The 21,327-nt window shown below is 43.9% G+C and overlaps 1 protein-coding gene across 1 annotated transcript in view; it reads left to right on the top strand.

Moving 5' to 3' along the window:
* SCGN (secretagogin, EF-hand calcium binding protein) overlaps positions 1 to 18,229 on the top strand; it is a 374,305-nt gene extending 356,076 nt beyond the window's left edge. Inside the window, exons 9-11 of the mRNA XM_085606992.1 lie at positions 837 to 896; positions 2,250 to 2,318; positions 17,573 to 18,229. Of these exons, the coding sequence (XP_085463118.1) occupies positions 837 to 896; positions 2,250 to 2,318; positions 17,573 to 17,701 (258 nt within the window). The 3' untranslated portion in view covers positions 17,702 to 18,229. The remainder of the gene's footprint in view (positions 1 to 836; positions 897 to 2,249; positions 2,319 to 17,572) is intronic.
* The last annotated feature ends 3,098 nt before the right edge of the window (positions 18,230 to 21,327 follow it).

Below are 21,327 nucleotides of genomic sequence, written 5' to 3'. Positions count from 1 at the left end.
GGCTATTTAGACAGCAATCCCATCCTTTCCCCTCCTACTGTTCCCATGCAGCCTTTTTCAGAAGGTAGCACCTAGACATGTCATGCTTTATAATTCCTCATTTCATTTCACAGACAAGAACGTTTTTGAGTGTTTGTTTTTTGCGTTGCTGAGTTATGAGACTCTGGATAACAGCACCTCCTTTGAGTTGGCCATGGACTACTCTGGCTCGCTACCCTGAGAGTCAAATGTTAGAAAGAGGTACCTGGATCCCAGTTAGCTGTCTGCAGTAGGGTGCCAAAGAACACTAATGGAGAACAATCCCAATTGTTACAATTAGAGCCTTGTATCCCCTGTTGGACCTGGAGCCCAATGACCCAAATTTCTTACTGATGGAGGCCACAGACCCTGAACCTGCACATCGTCCATCTGAGGACTTTCATTAGTCATCACTCCGACTACTGGCAAAGGTTGGCGGAAGGGAAGAACAGCAAATGGTCTGGCATGGCAGTGAGCAGGAGGCGGTCGCCCGGTTTCCCCAGATTCCCCTTCTCGAATCCAAAAATGCGTTCACGAGGGCCTGAAAATGTGATTGATCAAAGGGTCCTACTGCTCTCAAGGCCACATTGTTCTAAAATGTAAAAATATATTCTTGCCCCGTGAAGTAGTGGTTTTCAATGTAGTGGATACGGTATTTGTTGGCTCATATTGTTGACTCCCGGATGTGACAGGTAACCAGTTTTGCTCACTAACACTGTAGTTTAAAATATCTTCTAGGAGAAATTGCAGTTTCCGTTTTAAAAGAAAAATGCATCTTGAAGCGCACGCATTAACCTTTTCCGTTTAATCATACACAGGCCGGCAGTAAAGGTGAACGCAAGAGGGACTTTGAGACCATTTTTGCCCACTATGATGTTGTAAGTATAATAACCAGCTATTGTTTGAATTTCATAGCAATTTGTCTAAAGCCAGGGCATTGACACTACATAGCAAATCTTTATGGGGCTTATTTATGAGCCCCTTGCAACACTTTTGCACTGTTGTTGCGTCACTTTGCGTGATGCAGCAGCGGTGTAAACAATGCGCCATGTTGCGGCATATTTACAAAGTGAACTATCTAGCCAGATGCATCACTTTGTAAAGCCCTGCGCCACATTATACCTGCATCAGATATAATGTATGCAGGGTGGGCATTCCAATGCAAGAATGCCTTGTAGAAGTTGCGCAGTGAAATCTATCAGATTTCACTGTGCCACCTCTAGGATGCCACTGCATCAAATCCTTACGCCAGCCTCATGGCAGGCATAAGGGTGAAGCAGTACTATAATCATAGCCCTCCCCCTGCATTGCTGGAGTTGCATCATGCTTCAGACACAATTCCAGCAATGCATCAGTTTTGCGCTGACAGATATGTCAGTAATACTGATGTATCTGTCCTTCCTTGTGACATTATGCGTCATACAGTAAATATGACGCATCCATCATGTCGTGAAGTGGGCGCAGTGAAAGCTGTCGCATCGCTGTTTTTCTCGCAGCGATGCAACAGTTTTCATAAATAAGGCCCTTAATCTTTATTCATTTCTATCACCTCACTAGACCATTGGGTATCAGGCCACTAATACCTGGCTATTTGTAAAGATTTATGTCACTAGCCAATAGATGCATCCTCTTCATTTAATAGCACTTTTCTCTGCAGTTCTTGACTGTCTTGGAACTAGTTCCAAAAACAAAATAGGGATAAGGAGGGGCCATGTGACCCTTTGAAGTAGAAGATTCAAAATGCTGGAGGGAACTTAACTGGTGGTAAGTTTATTCCCCATATCAGTGTACCTCTCATCAACCTGCAATCACATAACAAGAATAGAAAATGTTTTTTTGTGGTTTTGTTTTGTTTCCTCTTTTAGTGTTTTTTGTTTGCATGTGTTTCTGCTTAATTGGACCGGGCTCTTATGTTGACAGCCACCAGAGATGTTGTAGAAATAATGCTGACATTTGTGTTGTAATGGATGCCAGCTCCCATTACTCGGTGATTTGTAATTCCTGTTGGGCGTGGGTAAGGCCACATGAATACTTTGTGCTTGTTGATGTATGCACACTTATGATGGGGCGTGCCTGCCCTGACTGAGTTTTCTCTTGTGTCTATAGAAATGCCAATGAAAAATGTTTTCAAAAATAAAATAGAAAATGAATCTGCATTGATACACAGCTCAGAAATTGTGAACCTTCTGAACACAAATTTGGGTATGCATTATTTTGTTATTTTCTTTCAGAGCAAAACCGGAGCCCTAGAAGGGCCTGAAGTGGACGGATTTGTCAAAGATATGATGGAGCTCGTCAAGGTGAATGATGAATAATAGAACAAATTTAGAAATATGCATGGTGTCTAGGATTTCATGACAAATAAAACAGTGTCATGCTTCAGGGCTGGTTTGCCATACTGGACACTAGAATAATCCTTTTTGGGTGATTATGCCAACTTGCACCCCTTATGATCTCCACTATGTTGGTGCCGATGATCTTTTATTTACCTACTAAAGATGATCGAGGGGAGCAAAACAATTCAGGATTATACCTTCAATATATACATGTCTCAAAGAACCACAGACTGGAGCAAAGTCAAAGTTCGGGTGGACCTTGATGGAACGCAGGCCAGCTACAGGACCCATGCAGGTCCTGGTGAATAAAGTAGCGTTCCTGGTCGAAACTGCGAGATGTGTCATGAGATGCATCGATGCTGGTTCCGCAAGTCGAGGATGCATCAATTTTCTCCACGCACTGATGGCGATGCGACAGTTCTGCAGAAAAGATGCTGGGACACGATACGCTAGTTCCATAGAGCGATGCACCAGATTTCTCCATGCAGTAGAGAGATGTGTCAATTTCTCTGAGCTGCTGAGGCTGCGATACAAGGTTTCAAAGCCTTGTGCTCTGCAGACGTTGCCTTGGTTAAGAGAGCGATGAACCTAGTTCTGCCCCTGTAACTGGGTCAGTGTGCCAGTTCTGCTACACACAGACATGAAATGCATAAAAATTTGTGTTGCACGTATCAGGCCACTTACATTGAGCCACACACAGGAGCGGGGGTAGAGACCTTGATATCCCTGAGTCTCAAGAAACAGGAGGCAAGCCACGAAGCCCTTGGAGCACACTTGGAGTGAAGGCAGAGTCCAGCTCTCCATCAGCTAAGTCAGAGAGAAGCAGGGCAACACACAGAAATACAGACCTTTCAGCAGCTAAGAGCTGTTCTTCTGGCAGAGCTTCAGTTACTAGTCCAGTAGAGTCTGATGTTAGTGGGTCAGAGACCCAGTACTTCTACCCAAAAGTGCTTTAGAAGTGGCAGTGACTTCAAAGAGTGGTATTTGAAGTGCACTCATATCCTTTCAATCCAGCCCTGTCTACCAGCCTATATATGGGGGGGGGGGGGGGTAAATCAGTTCTTTGTGTGAGGACAGGACACTTCCTATTTAGTGAAGTGTTAGCCCCTCCTTTCCATCCTGCCCAGGCAGGGCCATCAGAATGCAGATGTATGTAGATGGGTATTCAGATACTCCTAGCCTTCCTGAGCTTATGGCTGTCTAGAGTGAATGTACAAAGTATAGCTGTCACACACTCCAGACTTGTCTTGGAGACAGGCTGCGAGGCACACAGAGCAGTGACTGCAGAGAAATGTTCACTTTCTAAAAGTTGCATTTCTAAAACAGTAATGTTAAATCCAATTTCACCAGTAAGGAGGATTTAGCTACTCATCTCTGATCAGGAATTACAGCTTAAAAGTGTATTAAGGAATTCCCAATGTTAACCTATGACAGGGGTAGGCCTCACAATAGTGAAAAATGAATGTAGCTGTTTGTCATTACCAGGACATGCAAAACATAAAAAACACGTCCTACCTTTTTCTTACACAGCACCCTGCCCCTAGGGCAACCTAGGGCCTACTTTAAGGGTGGCTTATGTGTAAGAAAAGGGGAGTTTAAGGCTTGGCAAGTAGTTTTAAATGCCAGGTCAAAGAGGCAGTAAACTGCACACTGTGACTGCAGCGGCATTCCAGAGACAGGTTTTAAAGGCTAAATATGTAGGTGGCACAATCAGTGCTGCAAGCTTACTAGTAGCATTTAACTTACAGGCCCTGGGTGTTTGGTATACCACTTTACAAGGGACTTACAGGTAAATTAAATATGCCAATCATGTATACACCAATTACACACATGGTTACGGAAGAAACACATGCACTTCAGCACTGGTCAGCAGTGGGAAAGTGCTCAGAGTCCTAATGTCAACAAAAAGATTCAGCAAAACATGGAGGCAAAAAAGCAACAAACATTTGCAATGCAATAGATCTCACATTGGTGAAAGTTAAAGCTATTGGCATTGTAAATGAGAACGTTTTTTACTTACTGTTAGAAATGGGATTTACGGTTGGCTAAGGCTTGCGTGAAGGCCAGGCAGAAACCACCGCTCTAGTCAGGGCAAGGGAGTTACACGCTGAAGATAACCCCTGCTCACCCCCTTGGTAGCTTGGCACGAGCAGTCAGGCTTATCCTAGAGGCAATGTGTAAAGCGTTTGCGCAACACACACACACACACACACACACACACACACACACACACACACACACACACAGCAGCAACAAACTAGGCACACTACAAAAGAAACTCCACACAAGGTAATATAACAAAATAGCCTTTGTTTTATCATAAACACATTAGAAACCTAATCACACATTTACAATGTGCCAACTGGCACAGGCAATATTCACAGGGTATTATATACAGCACCAGGCCAATCGGGCCAAGGTCAGAACCATCAGAACAGGTAAGTAAATGTAAAATACAACCAGTAACTACTGGTACCATAATGAAATAAGCATTATCATATTAGCATTAGCCACCATCCTAAAATATCATAACATGACAGTAGGCAATAATTCACATTAGGCCCAAACCTCATTAGCATAAACACATTACGCACCAGGCCTCACCAGCATAAACCCAGTATGCAATTACCTCCTAAGCATAAATCACATTTAGGCATGAATCACATGACGCAGTAGACATCACATTAGGCATAACACTACACATAAATCACAATACGCATAGACCTCATAGCAATATTTGTAGGCAAAAACACATGATGAAAGGGGCATCACATTAAGGCTTTGCACCCTACCAACATTAAACCGGTCCCCCAGGCCAACTGGCCTCTAAAGGGAGGGCCCCCATGCCCTCTGTCCAGAAAGTCAGGGTTGGCTCCTAATGCAGCAGAATCCCAAAAGTGTGCAATTGCGCAGGCCTAAACATGGAAGCTGCCGCTAATTGCGGTGCAGCTGTGCAGGCAAAACTGTGTGCACTAGCACTAACTGTGCCCTCTGGACTCCCCACTGAGACTCTAATTAAATGCAGCCAACAGGAAAAACTGCCCTCGGTTCTAGGGCCCTGCTCTGGGGCTCTCTCAATAAATGTAGCCAAATGGGCACAGGCACCTCAGGGACCTCGGGAGCCTCCAGGGGCTCCAGGCACCGACAATGTGCGTCGGTGGTGCTCTCACAACATAATTTGCCCCCATGGGAAATGGCGCTGGCACCACCTGGCCATGAGTCCTCCACTGGGACTCTTAAGAAAAATAACATGGGCCCGTCGTTGCAGCTGCCCACTGTCAGGCGGGGCGGCTGTGATCAGAACACACACCGGTACCAACAAATTGCAGGGCGAAGCCCTCGCTGACCGGGGCGGCTCTCCTGGACTCTTCCACCGCGGCGAGGCAGGCACTGACAACGTGCCTTGGTCTCTCCCCTCTGCAGTGGCAACTCCACTCTCTCGGGACTCCTCCAGGCCGGCTCACTCTCGGGAACATGGTCCTGTGGGTCTCTTGACTTCGCACGGTCCAGGACTTCAGCGGGGAGCATTAAAAGGCTCCGGACGTCTCCTCAGGCTCTGGATCAGCTGGATGGAGGCGGGATAGGCTCCCGTCTTCCTTCCGGGACAAGCTCTGCTCCAGACCAAGCAACCTTTGCCTGACTGCTGTAACGCGTTCCCAGTGTGGCACAGAGGCGCTGTCTTCCTCCAGTGAGAGCGGGGGGGTACCCGCCAACACAGCGAGAATGCGGGGTGGGCACCCACTCAGGACCAAGCAATGTCGGGGTGGGCACCCGCTTAACACTGTAAGCGGCAGAACCACGGGGTGGGCACCCGCAAAAGGCAGCTCAATGCGGGGTGGGCACCCGCCATTTAGAATATTCAAAAAGCGGGGTAGGCTCCCGCTTCTCAGGGACACAATTGGGGGGTGGGCACCCGCCAAACTTGCATCCAAATTGCGGGGTAGGCTACTGCCTAAAGAGGCATGAAACAGCGGGGTGGGCTCCTGCTCGATCCCTGCGTCGGGCAGGGGAATCCCCACGCTGGGATTCCCTCTGGACGCCTCCACATTTATACTAACATTTCCTTTGTCTGCCGTACAGGGCTTTGGGGGAACCAGATGCAACTGGTTCAGGGGGGAATTGGAGCACTTTGTTGACAGGGCTCCTCTTCTCCATTGTTAGGTGGGGGCTCGTCATCAGACACACCACAGGGGAGCGGAGCCAGCATTCACTAGGGCAGGCACAATCCTATTCAGGGACCAGGGACTTCTCCTCCCACCACTCCAAATGCAGATGTCCCATTCAGCCTAGCGCTGACTCACCCTGCCCCTCCTGGAGTCACACACACCTCACCAGCCTCTGTCACTCAAAAGCCAGACATGCAATTCACATCAGGCAGGCAGACACATAGCACACAGAAATGCCAACTTCTAAAAGTGTTCTAATAAATCTGCGCACACCTTTGAGTAGCACTTATTATCACTATTCCAAATACACCAACCTTGACCACGCTGCACCTCTCATATCAGGAATTACCACTGAAACACTTATGAGGGAATCCCCAATGCATTCCTATGGGAGGGCAGCCCCACAGTAGTGAGAAACCAAAATGGCTGTTTGTCACTACCAGGAAATGTCACACACTTAAGGTACATGTCCTATCTTTTACCTACAATGCACCCTGCCCATAAGGCTAGCTAGGGCCTACCTTAGGGGTGACTGATATGTAGTAAAAGGGGGGTCACGGACATGGCTCACACTTTAGATGCCACATCACAGCGGCAGTAACACTGCGCGCACAGGCCCTGCAGTGGCAGAGGCCTGGGATAGGTTTGAAAGCCTACTTTGGTGGGTGGCGCAATCAGCGCTGCAAGCCCACCAGTAGCATTTAATTTACCAGCCCTGGGTATCTGAGATACCACTTTACAAGGGACTGACAGGTAAATTAAATAGGCCAAACAGGTGTAGACCAATCTTACCACATTTATCACAGAAAGCACACGCACTTTGCACTGAACAGCAGTGCTAAAGTGCCCAGATTCCTAAAACCACCAACACCATGTCAGAAAAAAGGCTGGGAGAAAGGCAAAAAGTTTAGGAATGACCCTGCAAAAAGGGCCAAGTCCAATACTTATGCTTTTTGGTTTGCAAGCATCTAACACTGCCGTTCCGTAACCTGATTAATGAAAGTAAGTTTTATAGAAGATGCATTTATGTGTGCTCTGATGACCTTCTTCCACAGATAACCACTTTCCCTGACCACTTCTACTGACTAAGAAAAAAGCTTACATCAGCACAACATTTAATCAGAAAGTTTGCTTTTTAGAGATTAGGAAGCAGGCCCCTAGAGTTGGCAGAGCCTGTTTGTATTGATATGAACCCAATCTGTCAACATGCTGCATCCCAAGGGCAGGCAATGAGCAGCAGCCACAACAGAAAAGGGATGGAAGTGGAGGGTTCTGCTCCATTGGGCTTTAAACACCTATAAATAATGCACGCGGAAAGGGCTGCAATGGAGAGTGTGTGAATGGAGAAATGTCATGCAGGAATGAGAGTGAGGAATACTGCCACATAAAATAAAAGTATTGGTTAATTAAACAAAAGCCTTGCATGCTGATCTAACAAACGCTGCGTGTTTGCCAGTGCGTGGGCAAACTACTTAAAATGTTTTGAAGCTTATGACCTACGTGGAATATTGCCAAACATTCACTCCTGCCCTTGGAGGGGTTGTAGTGGGGCGGGCAAGCAGTGTTGTGGGAGGGGTGAAGGGGTGGGTAGAAAGGCATGGCGAAAATAGGTAACTCCCAAGTTTCCTTGAGGTGGGGTTTGTAAAGAAGTAACAGTCCCTAGCAAAACAGCAAGGCATTCTGACATTTTTTTTGTGTAACGACTTTTGCTCTGAAAGTATTTGACACTGAGAAAAAGTGAAAGAAGGGGGAGGAATGCCTCCAGCTTCTCCTACCTGAATGCCAATTATTTGATGCAGCTGTTGGGAGAGGAAATGAGGGATGGTAGAAGGACTGTACCGAGCTCCCTACCGAAAAAAAAGCATCTTGTTAGGTGTGTGTGCAGCTACTCTCACACGAACACTGCATGTATCATCGATAGCCAAGCACGTACAGCGAGAGACGGGTGCACGTATGTGTGGGTGTACATATGAATGTAATGTAATAGTAAACTTAGCACTCTTCCCAAAAGATGTTACACGATTAGTTATTTAAGATACAAGATACAGGACACCCAGAGGTACAGAACACACTTACCAAGAAAGTACAGGACTATGCAACACCTATGTGCTCTTCTCGAGCTGATGGGTTAAGGGGATGGGTATGCGAGGGAAGTCTTATTTGAGTGTGGTTATATTTTTCCTTTTTAATGAGTTGTTCTTTTCAGGCCTGGCTTTCACCCACACCTTTTGTTAAATATAAGGTGAGAAGAAGGCACGTGATAAAAACTGATTAAAAACACTAAGACAGTGTTGGTAATGACAAAAAAGTGTGACAAATGTGCAAGTGATATTCACAATGGAATGAACAGATGGATGAAATATTCCTATTCAAACTAGGGTAGGGCAGGAGAGTACCCCGAAACACAATTTCTGACCTCCACACTAAAAAAATAAATAATAGCATAATTCAAAAAGAATTCTGTGTACCCTCTATATACTTTTTCAAATATAATTTTCTTACAGCTCATCAGTAAAACTAATGTCCCCCCATTTGTGTTCTTCTGCTGCAACCCTCTGCTACCCTAAAGGCGTTCTGATCATCTATTGCTTTCTTCAAATGTTTTTCATTTGGTCATCATAATGTTATTGAATTCCATATAAAGTACCCTAATACTTTTCAGTGCTGGTGCATAAAATCAATTTGAGTGTGCATGGAGTAGTAGGTGTATGTCTGGCAATCTCTGCTCTGCCTTTATTTCTTATGGGATTCCGTGAATCTCCAAATAATGGTAAGTCTACACAAATTTCAGGCATAGGTCTGTGGTGCCTAGATTTATTAATATTTCTGTGACTTGGGTCAGTAAAGTTGGAAGTTGTGACTTCCCAAAACAAATTTAAGTTGGAATGTCATTGAATTAGTATGGTCACAAAAGATTGCAGATGTTTTATAGATGAGAAAAAGCTCAAGGTGGACCCCGGGACATAAAAGGTAAATGACCACAGCCTCATGGACACTGAAATTGGGTCTGACACCCTGAGTCAAAACCCAAAGCCTACAACAAGGTTTCACATATATAGCAAATATATATATGGGACCCTGAAGGATCCTATAATCCAAACTGAACTGCAATATAAAAAGTGTACATTTTTTTTTTTTAAACTTTCTTTCAACAGAGAAAATATTCAGAAAAGATTTTAAACCCAGTGACAACAAATACTAGCAAGCATCATATTGCAAAACATGATCAAGAGGGCAAAAATTGAAGTTCAAAGCACACAGCTTTGAAAAACCGATATTTCCAGCCAACACGTGTTTCGCGGGAACCCCACTTCTTCAGAGCTAACGAATTAAAAGACCTCCCGCTGTGTGCCCCACTTCAAGTACACTGGCGAAATCTATGGGGCCGATTCACAGAACTAATCTGAGATAAAATCCTAAACGTACTAATTTTGGTATTCACAGAAGGCATTTAGTAGTAGTAAAGTTAGGACTCCTAAGTTTACTACTACTAACCTGAGACAAAATCCTAACTTTATGACTTTCGGTATTCACAAAAGGCATTGAGTAGTGGTAAAGTTAGCAGTCCTAACTTTACTACTACTAAATGCCTTCTGTGAATACCAAAAGTGAATACCAAAAGTTGTGAGTTCAGGATTTTATCTCAGTTTAGTAGTAGTAAAGTTAAGAGTCCTAACTTTACTACTACTAAATGCCTTCTGTGAATACCAAAAGTAGTAAGTTTAGGATTTTATATCAGTATAGTTCTGTGAATCGGCCCCTAAGATATCAGGTTGTCGGTCATGCATTCTCAAGCTCTTCACATATATGTAATTCATCATAAAACTCACTTATCAAATGAAAGAAAGAAGAGAATCTCGATTAAACCCATCAATTCATTCTGTGTTCCCATTTCTGCAATGCATCCGGTTCTGTTTCAATCCACCAGATCTCCCACAGCTCGTCTTCGCTGACAGCATAATATATATGGCGAAATATAGCGATATCTAATTTAATGTGGAAACACAGCTTTCAATTTACATGTGAGAAATATAGGATCCACTGTGCATGTTTAGAGCAGCTTTCGGAACTGAAGGACACCATGAGAAGAGCACTGGTGAGAATGAGAACATCATATAGTATTCAGAAAAATAAACTAATTTGAATTGGGAAGGATGCACATTTGGTTTTCTATGAACCATTGTAGCTGGCTTTTACAAGTGACAAGAAGATGTTCTTTTTGGGGCCAATTCACAGAACTAATCTGAGACAAAATCCTAAACCTACTACTTTTGGTATTCACATAAGGCATTTAGTAGTAGTAAAGTTAGGATTTTGTCCACAGACGTAAGACAAACTTAAGACAGACTTAGGACAGACTTAAGACAGACTTATGACAGACTTAAGACAGACTTAAGACAAAATCCTAACTTTACAACTACTAAATGCCTTCTGTGAATACCAAAAGTAGTAAGTTTACGATTTTGTCTCAGATTACTTCTGTGAATCGGGCCCTTTATTTCTTACACATATGTTTACTTTTTATAAGATGAATGGTATCATCTTTTTGAGCCTTTGGCAAAGAAAGAGCTTCTGAAATATTGATGAGCTACTGTATTACTAGATAATAGTGAGAATTAGGTTGTACAGACTTTTACAATCACAATGGAGAGGTGTTTGGCCACCAAATGGCTACCTTCTCTATTGTTTATGTAAAAATGACTTCTAAGTGCCAGGTGATTTCAGAATGCGCAATGTTCTGCAAAGGTCTGGGTGAGTCATAACACAGTGGGCCTTGAAAGAAATTATATCATTTATATCCTTCAGGAAGGAATAATGAAATCAGTGATTATGGCATAGTCCGATTCCAGGACGATTGACAAAAACTGTTGTAACCTGATTGGTGTGTTTTGCAAAAGAGTGACTGCACACTAAGGGTTGCATTTTCTAGAGGGAACAGAAACCTCTCAGTTACCCGAGAACCACAATACTTGTGGAGTCCTGCCCATGGAGCTGCTTTGCAGAGGCTTTGCCCTGCCAATACTGCCATTGGGACAGATAATTCACTTCAGGATGTCCTAGGTGGAGCTATTGCATTCTAGGAGGAAGAGCTGCACCCTTAAAAATTCAAGGGCTAGGCAAAGTGATACTAGACCTAGTCAAGCCCCAAGTGAGTAGATTTCTATGTGGAGAGACATCTTCAAGAACTGCAGGTCACCAATGATCGACTGCTGAATCAGCAGTAAATGGGTGAAGGGCTGTGACTCACCATTTTAGGGCTACAAATGCAGGTGGGCCAGTTCAGAGCACTGAGTGGGTCTTATTTCACTTCAAGATGGGTTAGGACTTGCTCATAGACTTTGATCCACAATTACAAGCCTTATGCTTTCCAGCTGGAAATTCAAGACACATCTCATATTTGGACAAATCCAAGGAGACATAGGGGTCAATTGTGAACCCTTTTGGTAGGGCACCAAATCGGATTCAGGTTTGCTGAATCCGATTCGGAACCCTTGTTTCTGACCGAATTGTACACAGTTCCTAAGGCTGATTGCGATGCCTGTAAACCGGTAGGGCTGTCTGAATCGGTTCGGAAAGGCATTCGGATAGCTCGCCTCTTTTGAAGCCGAATTGTACAGCTCTAGGGACTTGGTTTCTGAGCGAGCAATTACAATGACCTATTCTGACAGCTGTTCCAATTTGGTTTCTCCTGAACGAATCAGCTGCTGGAATCTGTCTTTGGGTGCTCATAGCAGGCCCCTTTATCACCAGGGGCCCTCCAAATCATGATGTGAGGGTATCCATGGGACCCCCCTTCCACCCATGTACAGTGTGGGGTGCCTGCCACAGGGTGCAAGGTTTTCCCCAGCAACCCCTTTCTTCAATGGGAGCTTGCGTTCTCGTTCAGAACACAGACTCCCATTGAAGTCAATGGGAGTCGGACCAAATTGTATCAGAAGCATCAGGATACATCAGGATACATCCAAATCGTTCATTCTGACTTACCCGATCCGAGTCGTCCGGAAAGCATTCCCGGACTGATTCAGTAGGAATGCTTTCCGGACGAGATCGTGATCAACCCCTTAAAGGGATTAATCTCACACTTGCTGATAAGTATCTGCTGCTGCCTAACCCAATATCATGCTGCTGCGCCGGATTAAGTGTAAGACACTTGTGGGTAGGGATGAAGTGTTCCTGCCCACAGGGAGTATATAGAAGGATAAATACCATAAGGGTGTATCTCAATTTAAGTCAAAAGAGTTTATAAGTGCCAAGTTCTGAATGATTACGTGCTTCCCAGAATGAAAATGTTTTAGCAAGATTTGTAGGTAGCCATGAGCTTTGCACAAATATATTTTACCCTGCTGCAACAGGGGTACATGTAAATAAACTTCAAACTTCCAAAGCATAGCGCTCATACATTTGTGCATGTGTTAATTTTTTGCCAGTGTAAGAATCAGAGAGGATTTAGGGGACTATGGTGACCAGTATAGAGCCACTACAAATGCTTATGCCTAATAATATTTTATTCAGAAGAAGAAGAAATTGTATGCTGGACCAGTGTATGACCAGTGGTGCTGTAGCAATTTTCAGAGTGGGGCTGCTGCCACAAATGTGACAAGATTAAAGTTAGAAGAATTGTGAAAAATCCAAGATTCACACAAAGAATAGGTATATCAATTGAGTCATGTTCATTCATCATAAGTAGTGAGAGTGTGATACGTAGCCAGAGGTGCATTTTGGAGCAGACTGTCACAACTGTATTGCTAACAGATGGTGTGGCAGCTCATAGTCATTTACAAACAGCACATTTTATATTAAAATGGCGACAAAATTGACACTGACATGCTGTTATACTGGTAAAACTATAGCGCGTAAACGATAATGTGTGAAAATCAGGTTTCACCAAATATTTATAATTTGCATAGCATTGGCACATCACCAAGTAAGGTGTCTGTATTTGTTTTGATCCTATTAAAATCTTTGATACCTCTACAGTCCAGGATTAGAAATAAATGTGCTTCATTTGTGCTTTCCTAACTCATCATATATTTTGAAATATTTGTACAGTTCATTTACAGGTATTCACATTTTTTTTTGTTAGAAAAGAACTGATATCCTACAGCCTTTCCTTTCACACTTGTTCTACCCCATCAAGAGTGTCAAATAATTCACTTTACAAAATGTTCTAACTTTGCAGTTAGAGAAAAGTAAACACCAGTCTCAATGTTTAAAGAATAAGCAGCAGTTTGTCAGACGCCATCATTTTACATTTGACCCCTGTCTTTGAACGCACCACAAATCTGTCAAAATAAAAACTAAATTTAAAGGCATCTTTATCGCTCATTACCCTTTTTGAACTCCAGCTATTTATTATGGGGGGTACTGCACCCTGACTTTCAGCTCTAGTCTTATGTCTATGACCTACTACCATGTATACTTACCTCTACGCTAAAGTGGTGGTCCGTTCGGTATTATTGTGGTCGATATTATGACATACAACCCTAGTAAAGAAGTTAGTGCCAATCAAGTCACAGACACTCTGCTCACAGAATCAGGAGTCTCATACATGGCAAACTATAGCTACCGAACAGTAGATAGAAGAGGATGCATGTGATGGTGTTAATAATGTCTGAAAATTATAAAAGTGCATAAAAGAATTTGGGAGTCACAGATATGTGTAGAACGGGTGTTCTATTAGTCAAGTGAGATGTAGAAGCCTAAGGAATGTTAGATGCTGGCTACCTATAAATGGTAGCATTGTTAATATACAGTCAATTGTATTTGGACAATTTTACTTTTCGGTCATGTCAATTGACTTTATGCATGTGTGTGGGATTGTGTGTGCAGGTATTAAACCTTAATTTTCATCCCAGCTCCTAATCAGTGGGTCTACATATGAACTATCTAGCAAAGGGTAATTTGTATCATGCCAGAGTAATGTCTGACTTATTACTTTCCAAAATGACCTCTCCGAAAAAACATAGGGCACAATTACATTTACCTATCTATCTACATTGCAAATTGCATTCAATTCTGATTGCTCTCACCAGACTGTTTCCTACCATTCAGTTTCAATTAAGACTGCTGGACTTTGTGTGAGAGCAGGAACTGAAAGGGTTGCTAATGGGCAAATAAAGAGGCTGTGATTTCTGTGGGCTGCATTTGCATGGTGTTTTTTTATTTCTATTTCAGGAAGGTCTACACGTGTTTTGACGAATCTGCAATAATGATAACCCCAAAGAGATTCAAAAGCTTCTCTTCATTTTTCTTCACACACTTTCTTACTGCTGATAATTTGGTTATACCAGCCATTGCAATGTGCTTAGCTTCTGTTCAAATGGTAGTAATAGTTCGGCAAATCTCTATTCGTTATTATCCCTTAGTCCACCTCTCCAAAACACCCCTGAATGAATTTAGGGCTTTTCTCATCTTTGAAGGCCTTGCTACTGTTCACAGTGTATCATCTCATTGTGTAGCTTTAATAGCTCCTCTATTCTCTCATGTTAAGAAAAAAATAACAGACTGGGGTGCAGCCCGAGTAATTACCGGTGACTGAGATTAATTCAAGTATTCCATCCATCACTTTTTTGTACCATTATCTCACAAAGAACTACACTTTTGTCTTCTCCACATCCATGTAATGCTTGGCTTTCATCCCTCTCAGTGGGATTGCTTAATCATTCAGTGGTGTAGATGCTGTAAACATGGTACCAAAGTTTTAGACACAAATGAATTAAAAGAGAATATGGCTGAATTTGGGTTTGGTTGTCATTGTATTATTGTGACTGAAACTGAGAGAACAAATAGCATCTATAACTATAAATAAAAATCACATTGCTATAAGAGCCTTGCTCTTTTATTTTAGTTTTTCAAAATATATCTTTGAATTAAATTGTTTTTGTGACAATGGTTAGTCTTTCCGTATATAATTGCCCAAGGAGGAGAATGTTTCCCTATGGTTTTCAGTGTTAGAACACTCTGGTGCCGATTACGATCCGGTAAAAACCGCGTACGAACCGTCGGTCGGAGCGAATTCCCCGTCCGACTCGTACCCGGTCGTAAAACTTTACAAACATGGAATTACGATTCGCTCAGAAACACCATTTCCGTACGAATCGTAAAAAACACCGACCGACGAAAATATACATACGAATGTGATCCGGGAATGCTGCGACGTGACGTCGGGACGCTTTCAGGCAGCGTTTCACGAACCAGGAATTACGATTCGAACCGACAGCAGTCCGGACGGCAATATTTTCACGGCACCCAAAAAGTGCAGCAAAAGCGAAGTACGGCGCGAATCGACCAGAGTAGGTGGCCCGGTACGCACCGTACCCCCCCAGCCCCCGTAGGTACGCGCCGACCCCCCCCCAGCCCCCCCAGCCCCCGTAGGTACGCGCCGACCCCCCCCCAGCCCCCGTAGGTACGTGCCGACCCCCCCCGCCCCCGTAGGTACGCGCCGACCCCCCCCCAGCCCCCGTAGGTACGCGCCGACCCCCCCTGTGTGTACACCCGTGTACGGTGCGTACCCCCGTGTACGTTCGAGTCGTACCCCCCCCGTGTACGTGCGTAGCGCTGGGGGTACGCACCGTACATACACGGGTGGGGGTACGACTCGAACGTACACGGGGGGGTTCGACTCGAACGTACACGGGGGGGTACGACTCGAACGTACACGGGGGGGTTCGACTCGAACGTACACGGTGGGGGTACGACTCGAACGTACACGGGGGGTTCGACTCGAACGTACACGGGGGGTACGACTCGAACGTACACGGGGGGGTTCGACTCGAACGTACACGGGGGTACGACTCGAACGTACACGGGGGGGTTCGACTCGAACGTACACGGGGGGGGGTACGACTCGAACGTACACGGGGGGTTCGACTCGAACGTACACGGGGGGGTTCGACTCGAACGTACACGGGGGGTTCGACTCGAACGTACACGGGGGGTACGCACCGTACACGGGTGTACACACAGGGGGGGTCGGCGCGTACCTACGGGGGCTGGGGGGGGGTCGGCGCGTACCTACGGGAGCTGGGGGGGGGTCGGCGCGTACCTACGGGGGCTGGGGGGGGGGTCGGCGCGTACCTACGGGGGCTGGGGGGGGGGTCGGCGCGTACCTACGGGGGCTGGGGGGGGTACGGCACGTACCGGGCACCTGTTTGGACGTCTCCATGGTTGTTATGGGAGTTCGGTGCGGACGGTCTTTTCACCATGCGGTTGTACATTCGGACGCCCGGGATGGATCGTGATTCCCCGGTCGGACTTCACCTTTCACGTTTGTACGGTGAAACGTACGAGGACGTGTCGGACACATTTTCCGACCCGAGGACGTGTGAGGAAATATTCCCAGTGCGGTTCGTATGGACTTTTTACCATGAGAATCGTGATTGCCAGTTCGTACGGCACTTGTACGATTCGTACGGTAAAAAGACCCGATACGAGTCGTACGGGGACATTTTTTACCGGATCGTGATCGGCACCTCTATATAAGCACACTGTTATGCTTTATTAGGTCTCTTTGCCACAGTTTTAGAATATTTAATTTTCTAATGTATTTTGCTATGATCAATTGTAAAATATAAATGATGTGATTAAAAATTATGACTGCAAGGTACCTGAAAAACATAATAAAAACAGTACATGGTAAGACTTTGATGGTAAAGATACCATACCTGCACACTAGAAGACCGAAGATAATCCACGATTTGCCACTGAGATAAGTTAGTAGTAGGCTTACCAAAAATAAATGAATATATGAGGTGGTGGTGGTCCCTTTAGGCTTGGAAACCCTAGACATATATCTGATAAGGAGAACACTTATGATGGTCCGATAAAATGAATCATAATCTCTTGCTTTGTAGTCTTTATTCTTCTAGTCCAATTTTTAGCTGAAACTGAACTTTTCTACCCAAATATGTTTGTAAAACTTAAAGGGATCATGTGTGTGCGTCCTAAAGCTAAAGTCCTGTGATATTCTTTAAATAAATAAGTATACCCTAAATGATGGATTAGTGGCAACAGTATTCTACCACTCAAGCTTTCAACTCTTTTTGTTTACAGCCTAGCATCAGTGGGGTGGATCTTGATAAATTCCGCCAAATTCTGCTGAATCACTGCGATGTGAACAAGGACGGGAAAATTCAGAAGTCTGAACTTGCGCTTTGTTTGGGGCTTAAAGTGAACCCATGAGCACTTGCAACTTGTTATGCCCAATGTTTTTCCTTTGCTGGGATCTGCTGGTGAAGCTGTATCTATGCTCTGTTTGCAATTTATGTGACAATGCTGAATGTAGAAGACGTGGGCCTCTGACAGTTTTCATTGTGGTGCAGTTGCATGAAAATGCAGTCAAACATGGAATGCAAAGTGGGTCTTTGATAATAATGCATAGAAACATGATAGTACTCCAGAGGAAATTCCTTGCCAGATTTATTTCTATTGTTTGATAAAATTGTTTCTGTCAATGGGTAGTGATTAATGATATGGTGTGACATTATTACTAATTATTTTTTTGAACCACACCACCAAAATGGAGTAGTAGAGCAAGCTAATCTCTATCCACTGCACTTCTTATTCATCCTGTTGTTGTAATGTCTGGTGTTCTTCTATTGAAAATATTGTACTTTCTTCTATTAAGCATGTGTATTTTTCTTTGATTCAAGTATGTATGCACACATTTAAAGAAAATGTTGAGTTGAATAAAAGAATCTTTATATGTGCCACTGTGATTATGCTTGTCTTTTGCATATTGTAAATGTATTACATATACCGAATTTAGACAAGGGCAGTATGAGATCTAAGTGGGGAGCCATGGCATATGATCCAGAATTAGAGATTTTTTAGCCCCTAATACACTAATTTATGCATTATATGTACATTTCTACTAATGTTTGACAAATGTTCGGAATCATTCCCCTCAGGTCATAGACCAAAGCAAGATCCTAGAGCAAAGCATGAGAAGGCTTTGTATCTACTCTTGGGAGGAGGTAAGTGTGGATGCAGAGATTCTGCATAATTGCCCCTAGAGTAGATGAACTAGCAAACCCATAAACGGAGTTTGCCTTTGTTTTCTTCACTTTGTCACCCAAGAAGACCTTGGGATCTTCCTAAAGAAACAGGGTGGGTCAGGACTGTTGGTTGTTTTTGTTAAGCACAACACTATTAATTTTTCTTGGCCCATATGAACTAACCTTTTTGCATTCCACCATTTTGAATATGTTCCAAGAAATCAATGTGAAAGGGTTTGCCCTTAAACAGCCCCATGTGGATAATCACTGACTAAACATTCTCAAAGTTGAAAATGTAGATTCCCTTGAACTATGTTGACAACCTCAGATTTAATATTATTAAACTTAATAAAGGAATTGTGCTCTGTGATTTCTTGGTACTTCAACAATATGCTGATTGGTAGGTACAAGAGCAGAGAAATTAAAACAAGTACACTGTCTCAAAAGTCAGGTTTTGAAGCCTGCCTAAACTTCAGCAATTGTTATTTGCAATAAAAATCTATGTGTGTGGGGGGGGGATCAAGCTGTGCTTCACTGGAGGAACTACAACTTTATGTTATACTTTCCTTAGGGTGTTAGTTATAGTTCCCTGAGATAACTATCAAGGGTAAATTTTAGTGGGTTTATGGGTTTGAATCGGCATATTTTGACTGATATTTTTAATTTAACATTTGTTTTTTAAAGTAAATTTTCAAGGATTTAAAAAAAATTGTAAATAGGCTATCATTGCAATTCCTAACTATATTGTCACTTTAAGCTTTCGTTTTTTTAATGTGAATTTCTATGGTTTTTTAATGTAAAGTAATATTTTTCGTCCATGCATAAAGCCTAGCCTCTGCTGTGTCTGGCCTTTGGCTGTTTGCAGCATATGACTGGCTGCAGGGACCCAGGAACTGCCTCTCCAAAGGAATTTTTTTTAAAGCGAAGGGAAACGCGTGGCCCCCCTCTATGAGCCGCTTTGATCCCTGGAGACCCTATGTCTTTGGGCCATACTATTTGTAAAAGGGAAGGGGGCGCATTGCCCTCCTCAAGACAAAAGAGGCGCTCGGGACTCCTATCTCTTAGGGTCTTTAAACATATTTATTAAGGGGAGAAGGGTGCACAGCCTCCCTCCATCAGTTTTAATAGGCCCCAGGGATGCTGTCCCCCAGGGCTGAATTGCATTAAAAAGATAAGGGGGCTTAGTGGCCACCCTCTCCAAGCCTTAATAGGTTCCAGGAAGTCCATCCCCTGGTGCCACACTTAACTTAAATGCAAGGTGGGAGCTTATCCTGAGGTCCTGTCTTATTTGGAAGTGGCTGCCCAGTGCTCACCGGTTGCACACACCAAGCAGCAAGTTGGGGACTGTGAGGGGAGTTCCAGGGCCTCTGTAGCCCCTGCCAGCTCCCCGCATACTATGGGAGCCTGCATTGCTCCCTCCCTGCGGGAGCATCTGTTTCTTTATGCTCCCATTGGGTGGTAGCTATGTTTGCTTCCCTGCTTTTAGGAGTGTATGCAGGCAAACATACATTTTCTCCCACCAGGCAGGAGCATTTTTGAAACTCCCCAAGAGTGAGAGCAGATATGCCTCCCCTACCTGCGTTCCTACATGTAGAAAAGGCATGTCCATTCCCACCTGACAGGAAATTTCAAAATGGCAGGTGGTAGCAGACATATGTTTTACTCCCCGTGCTGATGTGGGCAGGGAAAGTACTGGGGTTGGGCTCTCCTGGAAACAGTAATGGAGATGGCACCTGGGGTAAAGGGTCCCTGGGGCCTATACTGACTCAGGGAGGAGGGTCATGCAGCCCCCTCTCTTTAAAGTTGCTTTCAGCCCCGGGAGTTGGGGGCTGCATGACCACTCACCCCCTTTTTTTTGTTCTAGGGTATGGGGTCCTCGAGGGCCTTTTAAGGCTCAGGGAGTGAGGTCACATGCCTCCTCCTCAAAAAACATATTTTGCGCAGGCACCCAGGCCCTGGCCCACCCCGGGAAGGGGGGTTTACAGTAGTGCAAGAGCCCGGAATTTTTTCATTAGGACTAGGACTGAGTCCCGAGTCCTAAGATGGCTCCCACTAAATTGTAGATAGATAGATAGATAGATAGATAGATAGATAGATAGATAGATAGATAGATAGATAGATAGATAGATAGATAGATAGATAGATAGATAGATAGATAGATAGATAGATAGATAGATAGATAGATAGATAGATAGATAGATAGATAGATAGATAGATAGATAGATAGATAGATAGATAGATAGATAGATAGATAGATAGATAGATAGATAGATAGGTTACACATTCACAGTCACCACTGTGTAGTTAGTGATACTTAGGTTAGACTTTTCATAGGAAGAGCATTTTTTGTTCAAAACAGTCACCCACCACAGCTCCGTCCTGAAAGATTTTGGAGTGATCCATCAAACGGTGGTCCTAAAAAGCTTTTTCCGTATGGAACTTCCACATTGAAAATTAGACAACAATACAGAAGAAATGACTGAACAGAATTACACCAACTTTGGCAGAAAGCTAGACCTTTACCTAGAAAGTGTGCCACTTGTGAGTTGATGTAAATCTGTTCAACCTTTTTTGAGAAATTGAGTCTAAACAAATAGCACTATATATTGCCATGTGACTTTCATGGGGCCACAAGATCAAACAATGTGATTGGCTGTACTCAGTGATGTTAGGGGGCCATTTTAGGACTCAGGGACTCAGTCCCCTGACCTGTAAAATACATGAAAAAAAGAAATGGGTGGAAGTGTGGGTATACCCTTACACCCCTAACCCTTGTGTGGGGCCCCAGGGGGTTCTATACTGGGGCCAAAC

The sequence above is a fragment of the Triturus cristatus genome, chromosome 5_2 (genome assembly GCF_964204655.1).
Source record: "Triturus cristatus chromosome 5_2, aTriCri1.1, whole genome shotgun sequence".
Classification (NCBI taxonomy): domain Eukaryota; kingdom Metazoa; phylum Chordata; class Amphibia; order Caudata; family Salamandridae; genus Triturus; species Triturus cristatus.
The sequence above is the reverse complement of the archived record's forward strand: the minus strand, read 5'-3'. Positions and strand labels throughout refer to the sequence as shown.